The 19,540-nt window shown below is 42.7% G+C and overlaps 1 protein-coding gene across 4 annotated transcripts in view; it reads right to left on the bottom strand.

Moving 5' to 3' along the window:
* Positions 1-9,113: 9,113 nt before the first annotated feature.
* ARID5B (AT-rich interaction domain 5B) overlaps positions 9,114-19,540 on the bottom strand; it is a 178,514-nt gene continuing 168,087 nt past the window's right edge. For all 4 annotated transcript variants that reach the window (XM_083740267.1, XM_083740266.1, XM_083740268.1 and 1 more), the window contains one exon: positions 9,114-16,830. In XM_083740267.1, coding sequence (XP_083596393.1) covers positions 14,689-16,830 — 2,142 coding nt within the window. In that variant the 3' untranslated portion in view covers positions 9,114-14,688. The remainder of the gene's footprint in view (positions 16,831-19,540) is intronic.

The following is a 19,540-nucleotide window of genomic DNA, read 5'->3' as shown; positions in this document are numbered from 1 at the left end:
CCAGAAGGGAGGAAATTCATGGGGCAATGGAAAATGTTTTGTGTGCTGCTCTTGTCCCCCAGTCAGATAAACTGACGAGGGCTTGCAATGGCACGGACTTATGGCTCTCAGCCACACTAATATTGCAAGACCCAGGATTTAAAGGTCTCGCAAGATTTTGAAGCAAGATTTCTGGGACCTTATAAACAGCCTCACACATGGTAAGCCTCAATTGGGCTTCCACAAGTAAAGCACGATACCAATAGCATCTCCCTCCCTCCCTCCCCACCCCCATTTTACTGCCCTCTTTTATATGGCAATGTTCTGATCAATTCTCTGGAAATCTAACAAAGTTGTGGCTATTTTGCTCCAGCACTGTGGCCTCCTTATTTGTCATCTGTACAGTGTCTGTGTGTTATGTCTGGTTCAAACAGAATATGCAAATGATGTATGTTCTATGTTGTGGTGACTGTACTTTTGTTTTTCTCAAGCCCTTGGGATGACATAGAGTAAAAAAAAAAAATCAATAAGCCTTGACTACCTTAACAACAGCACAAATGTAGGTTGCTCGTGCTCTTGTTTATCAGGTTAAGGCTAAGAGGAAGGATTTGAACCCACTTCCGTTGTCTTCAGATATGTATTTGTACAGCATCCTTGGCCATCTGTGTTTCTTACAAGCTAATGAAAATCCCTGGGAGCTGTTGAATGCTATTCTTAGACAAAACCTCATTATCTGGATTTCTGTACCATTGAAAGCATACAGATCACCCTGGAGAAGCTAATGGATGTAAATAAATCCACACCAATTAAGATGGTAAAAGAAAGAGAGTAATATGAAAGATCTTGTGTTCTCAAATGTGCTCTGTAACTGAATAGGGTTTTTTCATATAGGCTACATTGTTAAAGGAGTAATGCCATAATATAGCTCCACTCTGCCATTGCAAAGGAAATCAAAAACAATATAGCACGAAATAAGGTGTAATGGACCTCTTCTGTTAACAAGGACCTAATACAATTATTTTCCCCACAGGCATCATTGACAAGCCACACCTTTGTTCTCAATTGCTTCTCCTTAGTTATGCATGTTATGAGAAAATGGCTAGGAGAGAGGCTTTTCTCCTTTTCTCATAGACTAGAACCCAGGACCATCTAATACAGCTGAAGGTTGGAAAATTCAGGACAGGTAAGAGGAAGTACTTCTTTGTAACTAAACTATAGAATTGGTTCCTGCCAGATGTAGTGACAAACATCAAGTTGGGTAGCTTTGAAAGAGAATTGGACTAATTCATGAACTAATTCTAGGCATCATAGCTATGTGTTGCCTCCACTGTCAGAGGCAGTATGCTGGGAATCACGTGGAGAGATGTGCTGTTGCATTCGGGCCCTGTTTGTGGGCTTCACAAACCAACTGCTTGGCCAATGTGCAGAGCCGACCCACCCTTGAGGTTGGGTGAAGCAGCCACCTGAGGTGGCGGACAATGCAAGAGGCAACCTCTCCACTGGTGCTATGCCCATTCCACTGCTTCCGCTGCCACCAGAGAAGTAATCCAGGTAAGGGAGGTTTCGGCAATGGTAGAGAGGCACAGCATTCTGCCACTTAGCTTTGCCCTGCTGGTCTCTCTGCGCCCCTAGCGGCAGAGGGAGACCACCAGCAAAGCTCTCTGGAATGCCTCCCTCTTGCCGAGCTGGTGTTCCAGGCGCCCTTGCTCTGCCACCTCCCAGTGGTGAGGTTGCATTTCCTTGAGGGAAAGGTACCAAACCATCTCTGGCCGCCCCTGTCAATGTGGGAACAGGATGGCCTCAATGGTTTTTGGCCTGATCCTTCAGCGATATTCTTATTTTCTTATTACTTTAGGATACAACCCATCATAAGTAGTTGTGCGGGGGACTTATTGGGGCCAGAAAATATCATATAAATATGAAAAATATTGCAGGTGACGCAGTCTGTGGAAGTCTGCTGGGGTAGAAGGTCTTTTGAAGTCTCTTTCTCGAGGTCTTTGAAACCCAGAATTATATCCCACTCCCTGCTTGCTTGGTCCCTGGTTCAGTCCAACGCTACGCTACAGGTATGTGGGCAACCGTTTTCTGGCCAAATACATTGGTTTTATTTATAGGCAAAGTGGGCAAGAATTGGCACTCAATAAACAAAGAGAAGAGGAAATGGCCACCGGGCAACAGCTTTTTCTACCAGCCCTAGGAGCCTTCAGAACAGAGCTGCAGCCATGGGTATTATGTGTGTGTCTCTTTTCGTGAACTGAGTGGAAGACTATGAACCACAGGAATTCAACAGTGCTTTATTTTCCGTTGTAAGGTTGCTAAAGTTGTCAGTATTGCCTTGTGGATTATGAGTGCTGTAATGCTTTGTGAATCTTATGAGACGACTTTCTTGTGGTTGTGCTGTTTAGCTTATTCTTATCATTGTTTTGTTAATAGTGTTTACAGTGTTTTATTGAAGGTTGTTTTATTGGTGATTTGTAATTGTTTTACTGTTGATTCCATGCTTTGATACACCACAAGCAAGTACGAAGCCACTATTCTATCTGAGAAGCTATCACTGATTTTTAAGTGATGCACTGGAGTGAAGGTTAAGGGTGCAGTGCAACCCAAGACATATCTAATCTGATGTGAACCCCATTGACTTCAGTGGGGCTTCCTTTCTCCAGGGGAGCGGGTATATGATCCCAGCCCAAGTTCCATTGATCTCGGAAAAACCTACCGTATTTTTCGCTTTATAAGATGCACCAGACCATAAGACACACCTAGTTTTTGGAGGAGGAAAACAAGAAAAAAATATTCTGAATTTCAGAAGCCAGAACAACTCTTGCTGTTCTGGCTTCTGGGATAGCTGTGCAGCCTGCATTCGCCCCATAAGACGCACACACATTTCCCCTTACTTTTTAGGAGGGAAAAAGTGAGACTTATAAGCACATGGGACTGGTTTTGTGCCTTATTTTGTGTGCTCATCCTGCTCCACAACGCCATCTTATATCACAGCAAAATTTTCCTTTCCTTTCCCCACTTCCATGCTGTATATAAGAAGCAATTGCTCAGCTGCTTGGAATGATGGGCTGTGCATTTTTCAAAGGCATTACTTAACTCAGAAGAGGTACAGTTTAAGTATCTTTATGGATATCTCATTTCTTATGAATTTTTCAATAGGAGATAAAATGAGGTAATGTGCAATGGAGAGAGGAAGATGTGGGCTTTTTGTAGTTGTTGTTACTTCTCCCTTTTCAAATGGTTTTGTTTTGTTTTTAAAAATCTGTCATTTGCAGGAAAAACCCCATGTTTAATATTCAAAATCTTGTGGCTTGAAAGAACCTTTTCTTCCCCTCTCAAACTCTATTTTGTTCTGCCTATGTAACCCGGGAATTTGTTTAATTTCAACCTTGGTTAAAGCCCTTGTAGCTAACTAAAATGAAGCTTGTTAAGAGGTCAGCAATGATAAAAGGGGGATAATGGTCACATGTTATTTACTAAACAGATTCCTGTGTACACATTACTGCTTTCTCTGGCTCCATTCTGCTCCCAGCACTGGTGCTTGAAGCCAAGGTACACATGCTGTTAGCCACAATCCATAGGTATCCTGTAGCTTCTGGAGAATCTTTTCTGTTTGATGGGCTTTCTTTCCCTCAAAGGAGCTTCCATCCAGTTAGAAAATGGAAGCCATTGTTGAACCGGGGTGCATACATTTCAGGCAGGTGATACGCAAGTGCAGATGACAACTTCAGTCAACTTAAGTTTGGTGCAGGGAAACAAAGTGGTTAATGTGCATCAGGTGCTGACATCCCTGCCCCCCGTCTGGTTCTACAACCACTTGATTTAGCCTGGCAAATAAAAGTGAACCTTCCCTCTAGGATGCTTGGGTCATCTTTTGCACCAGAGTGGAGCTCCTCTTCACTCCAAATGTATCACAAATGCATCAAATTGCCGTTTTGTGGTCAATATGGTGTCCATCCTTTTTTTTTTGAAGCTTCGGTGGTACTTCATTCTTTTTGAAAGGTTTTGTTGTGTTGTTTTGTTGCATGCTTCCTTTGTCTTACTGGAATATGAATGCTGAACATTCCACCCATACCTTGAGTTTTGAGTGTAGCACATAAAATGAATAGCCCTCAAGAGAGGAGTGACAGTAATACAACTGCCTTTGTGAGATGGGCAAAAAGCACACTGTTCAACCAAGCACCACTTGACCAGTTCCTTACATTTCGTGGGAACTGTTCTAGCCATTGATATGGGACTGAGATGCATACTAAGAGGTTCATGGCTCTCTCCTCTGCTGCACACTTGTGTGTTTGTGTGGCTGGACCAGTTACTTTTAGATGTCAGCCCTGCCTATCTGCAGTATGGGGATGATGGGCTACGTTTACTAAATTGCTGTTACATATTTTCAGAATTGCTGTGTTCCTGGATGGAGGATATGCTAAACTTTTATTAGGTAGCCTCATTCCAATAGTTAGCATAATAACTGGGAAGATAGAAAGTACTAGATTTCTTCTATATATACCTCCAGGTGTGTAGCTATGCTTTCTAGATGGGGTGAAAGCTCTTTTCATTTTAAGTTCTTACTGCACTTTTTAAAAACTCAGCTCAGATTAATTATCTGTACAGAGGAGAAACAAATATATCTAGGGCATGGGTAGGCAAACTAAGGCCCAAGGGCCAGATCTGGCCCAATCGCCTTCTCAATCCGGCCCGCGGGCAGTCCGGGAATCAGCGTGTTTTTACATGAGTAGAATGTGTCCTTTTATTTAAAATGCATCTCTGGGTTATTTGTGGGGCATAGGAATTTATTCATACCCCCCCCCCAATATAGTCCAGCCCCCCACAAGGTCCGAGGGACAGTGGACCGGCCCCCTGCTGAAAAAGTTTGCTGACCCCTGATCTAGGGGTTATACACGCAAAATGTTCCCAGAGGTATTGTAGTTCTTTTAAACGTGTATGTGTCCTTATCTTCATCATTATGGTGGTAATAAGGCTGCCATGAATGCAAGGTTAAAACTTGCTCTAAAGAGAGAATGGTTTGCGCCAATCACCAACTCTCCCTTTGAACAAGCTTGTTTAAGACAGAGTTTGTCTCAAAACAGTTTTGCTTCTTCCTCTGCATTTTCTTGATTGAGATCTTCACAGCACTTAAGGAGCATTCACATGATTGATTGCAGTGGCTGAGCAACATAAATATCTACTTGAAATGTCATTGTCTCTTAATGCAATATCAGCCTTTGCAGGGTTGGGGAATAATCATTCCCTGCAACGCACACATTGTCAAATGAGCGAATTAATTAAACTGGAATCACAATGTTCCCAGAAAATACATATATAAAAATACAAGCGTGTTAAGGAATTATAGTATAAAAATTACCTTGTTGTTTAATTGCTACATATATTGCTGCATTGAATGAGTTCAGCGAGGTCTCCTCCTAGGGACCATATATATGATCTGCTGTTTTGAGTAGTCCTCAGTCTATTGTGAAAAATATTTGTATTTCTAGCAATATCATTCACATTTTGAGGGGTCACTTTAGTTTTATTTAGGTTTGTTATACATCCCTGAGATATGACTAAAGTCTTGAGGGGCACGTTATGGTTTAAAGAAATGCAGACTATTGCTTAAGCAAAAATAAATAAACTGGGAGACAGATTTCGCTTGAGCTGTACAGTGAAGAGTGAGACTATGAGTGTGACCTAGGAAGTCTGCACCAGTTCCTGGTTTTGTGAGACCTGGGGCCAAGAAGCTGTTGGGAAGGGGGGGACCGCCTTCTCTGGGGTACTTGACTCCAAACACACGCACAGCACAATTACTTCCTTTTCTTTTGCAGGTTTTGAAGCCTATTTCAGGCAACTTTTCTTTAAAAGATACAGAGATCCTACTGCTATTATTAGCTTTGTTTGAGAGGTGTTTTTTTTTTTAAGGGTTAGCTAGTTTTAAATATTTTAGCACACGATTCCTTGAGTATAAGTAGAGCTTCCCATGTAAGCTGATATTTGCTAGTAAAAGCCTGTCAAAAATTAATGTCAAGATTTATGGTCCAACAGTAAGTCTGAAATGTTATCTGTCAGTTTGTAGCTGTTCATTTTTTGGTTTTTTTATTTTGGCTGGTTCCCTCAAAGAAATAGGGCACAGCAGCTGGACAAAGACTGGGCTCTTCCTGGGTTCAGCGTTTATGCTCCGACCGTCTCCCTTATGCAGTCAGTCAATAACTGCGCTGGCCAACTTTCTATTTTCTATCAATAAACATCACGGTGCACAAAGAGCTCGATCCTATGATATCTTCTCTGAATAATAAAAGTGTCTTTTCCTAATGGCAACCATCAGCCCTGGGGCTTGTCGGAGAGCATCTCCAAATCCTGCAACAAAAGCATTTGCTGGAATGTGAAATCCCTACAGAGGGCAGATGCTGTAAGGCGTTTTCTTTTCTTTCTTTTTTTTAAAGGCACAGAAATTTTTACATTAGTTCCTAATCTGTGCAGCAAAGGAAGCTCTCTCTCTCTCAAGCAAAACTGCAATTGTAGCAGTTTCTGTTTATAGACGGTTTTGATTCTCCATTTGGGAATTACTGGACAACAGAGAAAGAGAGATTTGGCTGCTGTGCAGTCATTAGGAGCTGCTGTTCCTTGAACAGACTTCCACTTATTCATCACATTTGGCACTCCACTGCTAAAATAACCCTGACCAGGAGTCTCATCTTCAAATTAGGGCACGGGCGGCGGGGGAAGGGGATGCATGCTGAACGGGCTGGCTAGGACAGGAGGAGGGACACAGCAGCCATTCCCCCCCCCCCACTTCCGAATTGGCCTTTGGTCTGATCCAGCAGAGCTACTCCTGTGTTCCTAAAAAGTAAGCAACAAAACAAAAGGGGATGGGGATGCAGCCAGGCTCTTGCTTCTGCAATGGAAAATAATGAGTGCCTGTGCCTGAGCTGCAAAAAAATACTCTGCATTTAATGCCCCCCCCCCAAATCCTGGGAATTGTAGCTGTGAGCAGTAAACAGTAGTTTACTCCTCACAGAGCTACAATTCCCAAACAACACTGCCTGCTTCTATTCACAGAGTGATTCGATATTTTAAATACCAGCCCCTCCTCCCCTTGTTAAAAAGCTTTTAAAACAATGCTTTGTGGACAAATGAATGTTTTAAAACGTAGGGTGTGCAATAATGCAGTGGTTGCTTTTTAAGCACATGCATGCTGTCTCTTCTGTCTTTAATGGTTAAACAGGCCAGCTCTTGCCCATTCAGAAATCTCTGAAAGGGCTGGCTGTGGGCCAGCTCCAGATGTGAGCGAAACAAATCGTGTACACCAACGGGTGGCTCTGGGTACAGGGATGTGCATCCAGTCATATCAATGAGGCCTGAATGAGCATTGTGAGATGGGCTGGGGAATGTGCCCACAGCTGTGCAGTGGCATCCAGATGTGCTGCTTGTGCACATGGATTTCCCTCGCCAGATTGAGGTGTTCTTTACATTTTAAAACGTGTCTGGGGAATCAAACATTCTGAAAAGGATTACAGGTTTCAGAAAAGAAGTAGTAAAAGTCTTTCTCCAAAAGCTGTCTGGTTGGCTGGTGTTTTTGTTGGTCACAGGGCAAAAAATGTGCATGATGCCATCTTGTGGCCAAACGTTTCCACTTTTTATGCACCAGAATAGCCACGATCCAGCAACCAGTGAGTCTTTCAGCCTAATCTGCAGCATAGCATTGTTTGGAAGATGATAAAAAAGAGAAAAGATTGCTGCAGGAGGAAAGGGAAGTAGATCCATATGCTTCTTGGCAGAAAGGTAGGGCATCAAATGTAGTGAATAAAAAAAAATATGACAAATAATTTGGGGGCCCATTGATGTGATCAGACTGCATGGTCCAAAATCATTAGATGGTTTAATCTTACTGCAGTACTGTACTGAGTTTATTAACATGAAAGGCCTAGGAAAACAGTAATTCTGTAACTACTTAAATTTTGCTGATTGCCTTGAAATGATGTTTTTTAGGATGCATATTCTGACATTGTTTTGGGCATGGCTTGCTGTTGGAGTAGCAAATACCTGGAAACCCATGTTGTGGCCTAATCGAGGTGAGATTCCACTGCGTTTTTCTCTTGAGAATAAGTTATTGATACTGTAATGGCAGGGTGTTTTTTTGCTTTGTTTTTAACAATAATGTGCTTAGTAATTATTTTTGTTAAGCCCTGCAATTGAGACAATGAAGATTTGATTTGGGGTTGTTATCCGACAGCGTGCTGTCAGGCTGGTCAATATTTTGTGTGTGTAGCGCACTGATTGACTCATGATGTGAGATAATGTTCTCTTTTATCTTAGCCTTACTGGACCTAGGTAAATCCAGGTTACTCAAGCGTCAGTTTGACTGCCTGTACATACTTGTGTAATATTTACCATGTTATTTCAGAGCCTTTGATGGAAGGCATTGCGTAAGAACAAAGCCTCGCTTGTTTCTTAAAAGACTAGATCCACACTCACATGGTGCTGCGTAGCAGACAGGGAATCCTGCCATTTGCCTTTGGGAATGCTCTGAGGATCCCCTTGTACCCAGTAAAGGGTACGACCCGCATTACAGCTTACATGTAGCTCTTTGTAAACTTAGCCAGCTAAGCTTTAAAACAAATTAGATCCCCCTTTCCATTATTAAAGGAGGGTCATTCTAATGCCTCTGAAAGCATGAAAATCTCTTCTTCAACCTGAAGTTATCAATGGAGGTCAGCTTCTTATCCGTTGACTTCCATCAAAGAATACCAAGTACAGTATCTCCCCACAACTGTCAACACCAGAATAAGTTATGCGAAGTAATTCTATGGAATCTATGGATTATGCAAATATGTGTGAATTGTGTTGCAGAATGTTTATAGGTTGCAGAATTTCACTTTTCTACTCATAAAATTGAAGCTATCTTTGGGCTAGAGGTTTTATCTTTCGTTTTCAATGCACACAGATCTCTCCAGCCCCATTCCTCCATCTATGAAGATGACTATATGTAAACAAACTTCTCTCTCCCGATAAACTGCGACCTTGCCTTTCTTTCATCTGACTCTCAGCATGGGGACCGAGCTGTCCCCATATTGCTGCTGCTGAGAGGTTAAAAGGGTTGAATACAGAAATCCCTTGGGTGATAAAAAAAACTGTTTACAAATGTATTAAACATAAAAGGAAACAGATAGTAACATTTTTTATTAAATATTACAGTGGATCAAAAAGTACAAAATATCTTTGCTTGCTATGTGATTGGGAAACTATTGGCACATAATACAGTATCAAAAGCATTAATACATACAATTTGGAAAACATACAAAAATTGAGTGTTTATAGTTGGCTCAGCTTTTTTTCTTTCTTTCTTTCTGGTAGTGTTTAAACTTATTTAATTTGAAAGGTTACTCAGTAACCCTTTTATTCTTTTAAAAAATGGGAAAACTATATAATATTACTGGGCCATTTTTTTTCTATATACAAATAATCACCTTACAGAGCATATAAGCTACAATAACTTGAATCACAAGAATGTATACACTATTTACAACAAAAGAACGCTCAAAACAAAGTATAAACAGCTAGTAGATTATGCTGCCTTTGTTAGACCATATTTAAAACTATGGGAGGGGAGGAATACATGTAAAATATCAAATACATTTACAGCTAACACCGGTTAAGTGCTCAATAATGATAGTTTCAATACTGCAGACCTCATTATCAGTGAAATATTTTCCCACTATAAGCATTATGAATTGTGAAATGGGGCCAGGCTTGACTATGCTCATTGCTGTACAATCGGATCACATGGAATAACGAGTGAGTAGAAGCCAACCTCTCCCTTTAAAGGCACACACCACACAACCTATTTCTGTGGCCATCTACTGGCTTCTGTGAGCCACACAACAGATAGGACAGAGTTTGAACATATGGGGACTAGTCAAGAAAACAGTGAGACAGAAGTGACTTTGGCTCTGTTTAACTCTTGCACGGCTGCTGCCTCTCTGGTTGCTCCTGTGCCACCCCCAGTTAGGGCTGCTTACACAATTAGGCATCACCCGAGAGACATTTCCCTGAGTGGCGGAGGAACAACTACACTATCACACCATTCCAGCTAATGTGTTAAATGGTGGCCAAAATTACTCTCAGCTTTTCTTGATGCAAAAGTTACCTGGAGTGGAATAACCATGGAAACAGTAACAACCCCATTACTCCAGGTACTATATTAAACAGGGCTCAAGTCACAGGTTTCATTGGCTTGCAGCCTGCGTGCTTAAGGATTCATGGAGCAGTTCAATAAGCCAGGAACACTTCTTAGCTTTATGTTGGGCTTCAGATGGAATTGGGAAACTTCTGATTACTAAAGTGAGTATCTGGTTGCAAAAGGCCTCACCCAACACAAACCCCTCCCCATGTCAATGGCTTCTAAAAAGACAATTCTATCAAGGGGAGGGAAAGGTTTTCTTTGCCTTTAATCTCATCAACCTTCAGAATCTTTAATGAATCCTGAACAGAGTGAGTTGGAATTGCAACATTTCTTGGGACCAACTCATGGTAAATAGATTTATCACTCTGTTGCCAATTAAACTGTTTTCTTTACCAATCTACCAATAACAAAAAAAAAAAAAACTTGTGCAATTTCATTCAGTAAGGCCCCTTGAACTCAAACAAAGCAAACAAAGCCCCATTTAAGTCACAGAAAGTAGTCTTCTGCCAGTGGAAAATGCAATACTTAATAGAAATCATGGATTTTTTAAAAGCATTCTTAGGCAACCCACCCCACCAATGGTATGAGCTATGTCCTCATTGCTCTTCATTTACCCTCATCTTGGCCAATGCATCATGAGCTTTCTAAAAATGAGCCAATCTTCCTATTGAAAAAAGCAAGAGGAACACACACACAAAAATGGGGGGGGGGGTCAATTAACCCTGCACTGTGATCTGTCCGAACAACTTTCAAAACGATGCATGAAACTGAAATTGGAGACTTACAAAATAAGCACACGAGGTTAAGATTTAACAGTATGGTTATCAAATCAAACTTTCAAAAATGAGTCATCCTAGGGTTGTGGGATTTGGAATAAATGGACAGTCAAGTACCCTCATATGCACGCATAGCTCCTGTGCAGGAGGGCAGCCCCATTCCTTTCAAGAGGGTGGGGAGCTAAGTATGTGCCAGAGGATTTGTGCACAGTGCGACCCTCTCTACTGGAGGGAAAGGGGTAGGATAGGGGCGTACCACTGTAAGCAATGTGGAGCTACCTCTGCATGCAGTAAATGACTTGCTAAGGGTGTGCTGTTCCAAAACGAGGGACAATCCTTTTAAAACAAGGGACATCCCTTACTGTAAGGGGGATCAGGCAACCCTACATGCAGATTATCCCAAACAAATCAGAGATGCATTACATCCTGGATTACCAAACCAGGCACATAATTCTAACAGTCATTGCAGGCTTATACAACCCTGCCAACTTCCCTTCCCCCTCCCCACCTTGATTATTATATTAGTCAGGTTTAGTGCAATTTTTTTGTATACTAATAATGCCCTCTATGGCATCTGATCAACTTAGAATGTGATTGTTGTTTTTTTGAATGCTCCGAGCACAGCAGGAAAAAGAAAAGCAAAAGTCGGCGTTGGCACATTTATCTTCTAAAGTCTACTAGCCTGCTTATGCATCATCAGTTCATATAATTTTACCACAAGAACATAAAAGCGTTAAATTGAAGATAACATCGATCTTTAACAGTAGATGTCTATTATTTTGTTGTTTTTTTCCACCATTGTATATTAAATAGGTTACATTATATATTGCAGTTGGCTTCATATCACAGGAAATTTCAATATAGGATGTTTGGCATGCATGCACGATGTTGCTTAAGTAGTTTCCACTAGTTTCCAGTAGTTTTGATTATTACTGTATTTGGATTGCAATCTGGGATGGGTTCAGCTCACAACCGATTTTCACATTGTAAAATGCCTCAAAAAGTTCAGCCTCTCTGGGTGGCTGTCCATACTTCCAGACCCAGCACAGAAAGGTTCCTCCAAATAAATCCACATCGTTGTAGGTTGATTTTCCCCATGGAAAAAACCCAAACCCACCAGCTTCACTTACGGACTTGTCACTCTTCAAATTGTACCTTGTGACTGGGGTGTGGGGCTGCATTTTAGCCTCATGGGGAGAACCTGCCCCACCACCAACTCAAGCTGATCGCTGTTGAGCCAAGTGCTCAGTGGGCTGCCATGGCCACGCTGTGTGGCCAGCGATGATGGCAGAGAGGTATGGGGCAGCCTCAACATATTGGGCTGCCTCTGATGCTTCCTGAATGGGAGGTGGAAACTCAGCAAATCCATGAGAGACACTGAAGCCAAAACTAGTGGAAGCTGGCATTGTTTCTTTGATTTGAACAAAGCCAGCTTCACGGCAGCACCTGACATTTCCTCCCTCTCTGGTGGGAAACATCACTTGTGCTGGTACACGGTGTCAGAGGGGAATATGAGATGGGGGCAGAGGACACGGTCCTTGGGGCTTCCTACTTAGCACCAGCTTTCAAGTGTTCTGATTACACACATTGGGCGCTTGCTTTCTACACCAAGGTTCTGTCCCTGCGTGAACAGCAATGGAAGTTTCAGCAAAGGCCTCCTAGAAAGCCCTCAGCTGCTCACTCAAAGCCGCTGACAAAGGGCTCTTCGAACACCTTTCCCTCCCAAGAGGAACAGCAATACAGGCTGAATGAAACCTTCCCTTTTGCACCTCAGGTGCTCATGCACAAGCCAAGGCCAAAGCAAATGAGAGTGAGCAGCCAGCTGCAGTCTTTAAGGGTAGGACTCTTACTCTTGCTGTTCCCATGGGTGTGTAAGGGGTGTGTGCATGCACTAAAAGGGCCCTTGAGTGCTCCTCTAAAGCCTCCAAGCTTGCACAGTAGCAAGTCAGTGGGTGGAGCCATGCCTGCCAGCTCTTCGAGCCTTTCTTCACATCAAAATATATCCCCTTTTATACTTCAGCTGCTGCCCTTTGTGCTGCGGTCCTGACCCTGCAATGATCTGAGCACCCTAGCTCATTCCAGCAAAATATCTCAAGGCAATTTTTAGCTTTCAGCAGGAAGACTCTCAGGAGAGTCAACAGGGTATTCTGGCTCAGGCTTCAGAAATGCCACTGGCATGGAACTTTTGTTCAATAGGACCAGAGAGTCAAAGTCAAGTAAAACCGGGCTTAAGTGGTTTGTAGATTAAGCTGCCATTTTTGTTTTGAGTCCAAGTCACATGGTCAGAATACTTTGCTGGAAGAAGGTGGGATGTTCAGCACTTTGGAGGAGGACTCCACCAAGCAAGAGTTCAACCAATTCATAGCCCAAAGGTGACCCTCAAAAGACTGACTTCCAGATTTGGAACGGCTCCTTGCTATTATCTTTCTCAGAACGTTTATACGTTCTCACCCATCTCACTTCAGCAGCACAGAATCCAGACCATCTTTAACTAAAATGCTTCACCTTCTTTCTCTCCTAACGGCTGAAATTCTTGAAATAGTTTCACAGCCCACAATGAAGGTTCTTTAGAACACCAATGTTATTGAGTAACTTGTTGCCAGCACAGTCTCCTAAGCATGTTTCCTTTCTGGTATGCAGGACAGTTTCACAGCCTAGATAAGGTTAAGTACAATTCTTAACAAATTCACAGACCATGATACAGGAAAACCAGATCCCAGTGGCCAGTAAAACAGCAAAGTATGAACAATTAGAGAACCATTTTGATGGGTGAGGGTACGCTCAGCACCTTTGAAGGATCTAGTCGCTTGAGAAGGAACTGATGTTTGGACTCAGCTGCAATTGTGTGATCTACAGTATGCTTCTCTCTCCATTGGAAAGGTTCATTGAAAATGGATGCTTTTGTTTTGTAAACAATGACATTACCACCCAAAAAGCTGCTTTAAAAACATAAGCAGAAAGGGGGAAAGGAAGGGGGGAAATATAAACACATGAAAAAAAGAAGCCCTCAATGATCAGCGCCTTTTTTTCTTTTACCAAAAAGAGGTTGCAAATGAAAAGAGACTGTTCTTTTAAATTAAACAGAGCACAGGATAAGTTGAAAATAACTTGCATAAATTATACAAATAAACTTGACGCTGGATATTCTTTTGTTTTGTTTCTGAAGCAGATATGTAAAGTCTAATTGGACAGTGTTTACTTTTCCTGTTTTGATAGTGTTAAGATGAAATGCTATGAAGTTTCTGCTATACATTGCATTGATTTGAAATCTGAAAAGTCAGAAAACAAAATGGTACCCAAAGAAGCAATATCCGTAGATCATTTGCTTGTTCCACTTTCTCTCTCATCAGACCTGCCTCTTTTTCTACTTGAAATGCTCCAAAACCCACTCTTTTTTAAGGGGGGGGGGACCACAAACAAACAAACAAACACCTTTTTTCTCCTCCAAGATAAGGGGGTGGAGCCTAATGTTCCCCTTGCTCTTCTCTGACACTTGTTTTCCGCATGATACAGATACTTTTGCGAACCTTCTTTGCAATGTGAAATGACCATGGAGGAGTAGATGCAGGAGCCCAAAGTAAAAAACAAAGCCCAGGTGAATCGACTGTCTTGCTTGACCCTCGATCAACTCTGAAGCCTTCAGCAATGAGGGACAAAACTGCTTATTGGTTAACACAAATAATCGGCTTTTTGTTTAAATTTTGCAAGACATCACAGGCTAAAAGGAATGTAGTTGTTTGTTGTTGTTTTCCAAGGGAGGATTTACAGTTTTGTGCTCGGATGTACAGAAGACAACTGAGAAGGCGGGAAAGCAGCCTGAGGATTGATAGCAGCCAAAGGATAAATGTTGTTGTGCAAAAGGTCGCCATATGAACTTCCTACAGGTGTGGCTGCAGCTAAGTGCCTGTAAAGCTGCTGTGAGTTTCCAGGGGATGTAAGGAACTGTCTTTGCACCATGAACGAGTGGAGAGCCAAAGGCTGCATTAGCGGAGAAAGCACTGCCTGATTTTTCAAGTATTGTAGAGGATGAGAATACCCAGCTGGGATGCGGTTGCTCAGGCTGCTGCACAATGTCCCTGGGTACAAGCCTGTGAAGATGGGGCTGGAGAGGGGAAACTTGTGGCCCTCCAGCATGCCGCCGGGAGGGAGGACGTGTGCTGATTTGCTGCCCTCGGCCTCTTGCTCAAGACCCTTGTCTTTTGCAGGGGCTTCCTTTGGTAAGCGCAGGGGCGAGACGGCTCGGATCTTCTTTTCCGAAATGGCTTTGTCCAAATCCTCCAGGCTGCGCTTCAGAGGCCGAGCTGCCCCAATGGTTTGAGCATTGGTTTTGTGGCTTAGGATGGGGTGGACCATGCCCTCCATCTTCCTTGGGGTCTGCTGTTTGTTGGTCCTGAGAAGAGGCTCGCCGTGCTTCTTGGGGGCCGACACCGTCATTGGAGAAACACGACAAGCTTTGGGGTTGCAGTCTATGCTCAGAGGCTGGCCACTCAAGGCTTGGAACTGGGATATGCTTTTGCTCTCCACCGAAGCATGCAAGAGGGAAGAAGACCCCAGAGCTTTTGCAGTCTGTTTGGGAGTACTTTTAGGAAGACTCAGATCTGTCGGCTGATCATCAGAAGAGGCTTCCATGGGGCTCTTTTTCTCCGGCTGATGGAGAGGCGGGTGGTAGCTTAAGCTTCGCTTGTCTTGGTGCTTGTGTTGAGGGAACATGGAAAGGGCTTCCGTATCTCTATACATGTCTCGGTGGAGGTACTTTGACGTCTGTTCATTATTAAGGTGGTGTTCGGTGTGCCTGTAAAGGCTGTGCAGGTGAGGAGATGAGTAAAAGTCTGCCAAGAAAGCAGGCATGTGGGAGTGGTGCAGCGCCCTTTTTTCATTCATTCTATCTTTCATGTCCTGGATTTCCGACTTTAGTGCATAGGATTCGGCCAGAGCACTCAGGTGTTGTTTGGTGAAATCGCAACATTCAGAATCAGTTTTCTTGAGTAGCAGTTCGTGCCTGTAGGCTTCACTAGCAGACTTCCTCTCGTCCGAATTCTTGGGTTTGAAACTCTGTACGTGTTGGATCACAGATGGCCTGCTGAGTGCCGCAGCATCCATCCCAGAGGCATGGGAAGCCTGTGGCATGCTTGACAACAGGTCCTCTTTGCTGCTTAATTTCTTCTTGCTGATCAAAGGTGGTGGTGAGCCGTAAGGGTAGCTGCAGGAGAGGGTTGCCCCACTGACTTGTGACAAGAGCTTCTTCTTTGCCAGAGGTGACATGATGCCCGGGTTGCCTTTGGAGTAGAGCAGTGGTGTGCAGCTGAAACCAGGCTCACCATTAAGGGAACTCGGCACTTCTTTCTCTTTGAACATATCGAAATTTTGTACTACAAGGACTTTGGGGCTCTGTTTCAGTGCATTATGTATGTCCTCATTTCCTAACTGATCCACTTTAACCGTGCAGTTGGCAATGTAGTCCGCCATCTCTGGGAGTTTATCGTCTTCCATCTCACTTTGACTTGGAAGTGGGAGCTGGATAGTGGGAAAGTTATTAAATGGAATTTCTTGGGCACTACTTTCTAGGTCGTCTGTGAGACAGTGAACTCTTTGTTCCTGCTTTGGCTCATCTGGGTCCTCTGACAGACTGGGGATTTTCCCAACTGTGGAATTCAAGACCTCATCTTCTTCTGGGGACACCAAAGCACTTGAGACAGAATCTTTGCATGACATCTCCTCCTTGACTTCCTCACTGTTTGAGCTGACCTCTTCAAAGTCTGTCTTCTCCAATGATGGCATCCCAGTTACATCTAGTGGAGAAACCTGGGACTCTTCTACAGGCAGCTTCATCTCCTCTGCGACAGTTAGCTCAGATGAGCTTTTCTGGTCTGGACATTCTTGAACTTTCTCTTGTTCCGATGATGCCTAATAAAACATTTTAATGGAGAAGTGTAAGAAAGCACTGTAGCATGAAAGGCATGAAATTCTCAACCAAGACATAGTGGCATCTCTCGGAAACAAACTTGTCCATCATGTTGAGCACCAAACACTTTAATAGCCACTATCACATTTCAACACAGACATTTACCCTGGCAGTATTGTAAACATTAAAGTATAATTACACATGCCTTAATAAGTCATAGGTGATTCTTTGTTTTATTTTGTTACTAGGCAGCATAAAATAGGTTCCATTGATATGCTGACCAGGCAGCGTTTATGCTGAGGCCATTTTTTAGTTAAGAGGATCACCGCTGTGTTGACAATAGCATTTAGAAAGATCTAAGATTGTTTTCCATATTTAAAACACGTACTCCCAAGCATGCTTGACTTGACTTTTATTTATTATTTATTAAAAAGTATTTCTAAGCTACTTAGGATTTAAAAATGGTGCATGCACAAAGTATAAACCAACATGAACACTGTAAAACAACATCATAAAAACAGAGATAACAAATGGATCTCTCTTATTTTAGACCTGATCTCTTGGCACTACTAAAACCAGTGCTTACAAAATGAATACCCCCCCTTATTAAAATATATAAAATGAAGTCTGTGGGTGGGCGGGAAGCAAAGCTTCACTGACGCGTTCTGAAACAATTGGCGTTGCGGCTCATTCAGGCTTCTTTTATTTAGAGATTAGAATAAAGTTGTCAACATGCAGCAAGAGCATTTTTGCCCTCTTCCAGATATAGCTTTCCTGAGTTATAGCCAATGAGGCTCCATCTCTTTATGCTCCTTCATTAATAAAGCTTGTGCACTCAATTCTCCCTATTCATTCCATTATGTAGACGAATGAACTGTGACCTTGAAGGTCATTAGAGTGCTCCATCTGTGATACAGCTGACTGACAACCCTTTTCAAAATGACTGTCATTCTCTTGCGGCATGCCTCTTAGTAGAAGGCAGTCATAAAGCAGCGACGTTGTCTGAGCTCTTCTATTATTATTGTTAACACCCCCCACCCCACCCGCTTCTCTCTTTCTCAGCTGTAAAGAGGAGGCATCGGGAAAGTTATTATCTAAATGCTGCATTAGAGGGCGTCATGTGAGAGATGGATGCAAGGCAGCCAATGCATCACAATCTTCTCCAAGATTTACGTCTTTGCAGCTGCTTTTAAATTTTCCTATGTGTTGGGTTTTTCTATTTCCTATTAGTTAAAGTGTCCGTTACTCATTGTGACTGCTTCCATAATTTTTTCCGCAAAGAAACTCAAAGTAAAAGATGCCTTTTGCAGTCCAAATATCATCATTAGCCCTTTTGCGAAAATTCTAACATTGGCCTCCAGAGCTTATACAATTACAGGAAAATACCAGACAGATGAGTAAAGCAGACGGAGAAAAACTGATAGTTAATAACTGGATCTCTCTCTCTCTCTCTCTCTCTCTCTCTCTCCCTCTCTCCCTGGTTGGGCAACACTTTGATAGGAGCTTGCAGTTGTGCTAGAGCAGCATGTACGAGAGGAATAATAATATTTCATCTTGTACTCAGTTACAGCCATCATAACAAAACAGAGTCAAATGTAATGCTAAACTGAACTGTAACCAATTAACAGCATGCTCACACAAACAGTTACGAGTCATTACAAGATAGCTTTCTCCCTCATTGTTCACACTGAAAAACATTTCTTGGAAAATATTTGAAAGTGCATATTTCTCAGGATGTGTCAAGTTAAAAATCTTACCACTTGGAGTACTTTTACAGGATTATTTTAAATGGGAACTATTCACATATTTGCAGAAACATGAAGCCTGAAGGCAGATCATAATCAAGAGAGATGTATGGTTATTATTTCAACATGCACACTGGGTTCTTTTGACTGTTTTCGGCCTAATAAAAACTTCACGCACAGCACTGAAAACTGATTTCAAAACCCAGGGCAGTTAAGTTGGGTAAGTTACCATTTCATAGATTGATGGGCCGGGGCATGACATTTTGGGTTACTTGAAATGACTGGTGGCCACTGTGGATGGGGGCTCAGCTTACATTTGCCACCTCTGAAAACCATCTGAGGAGGGTGTTGCAGGGAAACTGCTGTATGGCTGGTGAGAGGCCCTTCAGCCAGTCCACAACCTGGTTGGTTACTGGTGCCTGGCCTGGGATTGCCGCCTGCTAAGTTTTAAAACAGCCTTAGCGAATCAGGCTTTCACAAGACACAAAAGCTATTACTACATACAGGTAGCCCAGCTTCCTGGTAAACTGGTATGCTGAAGCTGGTTAGATAGGGCAGAGCTGCAGGATGTTGGATGTATGCATCACAAATTCACACAAACACACACATATGGTAGGACTGCAATGATCAGCCAATAGCTTAGGTCATGCATGTGACTGTGATCTACTCCCAGTATAAAAAAACTGGCAGTGATCTACCCATTGTCATTGGAGGGAGGAGGAACGTGCGTGGGGTGGATGGATTGCCCAGAGTTGTTGATCTTTTGTGGGGAGGATTGCACAGAGTTTTTAGCTTTTCCCTGTAACTTTTTGTGCACAATAAGGATCCCGCGATCTACTAGGATCAGCCAGGGATCTACCAGTAGATCGTAATCTACTGGTTGGATACCCCTGGCTTAGACGAAGTGGCCAAAAATGTGTCCCTGGCTAATCAGGAAAGGCAGTTTTTATCACGCTAATAATCAATT

Source organism: Podarcis gaigeae (assembly GCF_964106915.1).
Source record: "Podarcis gaigeae genome assembly, chromosome: 5".
NCBI lineage: Eukaryota > Metazoa > Chordata > Lepidosauria > Squamata > Lacertidae > Podarcis > Podarcis gaigeae.
This window is presented reverse-complemented; position numbering and strand designations above follow the sequence as displayed.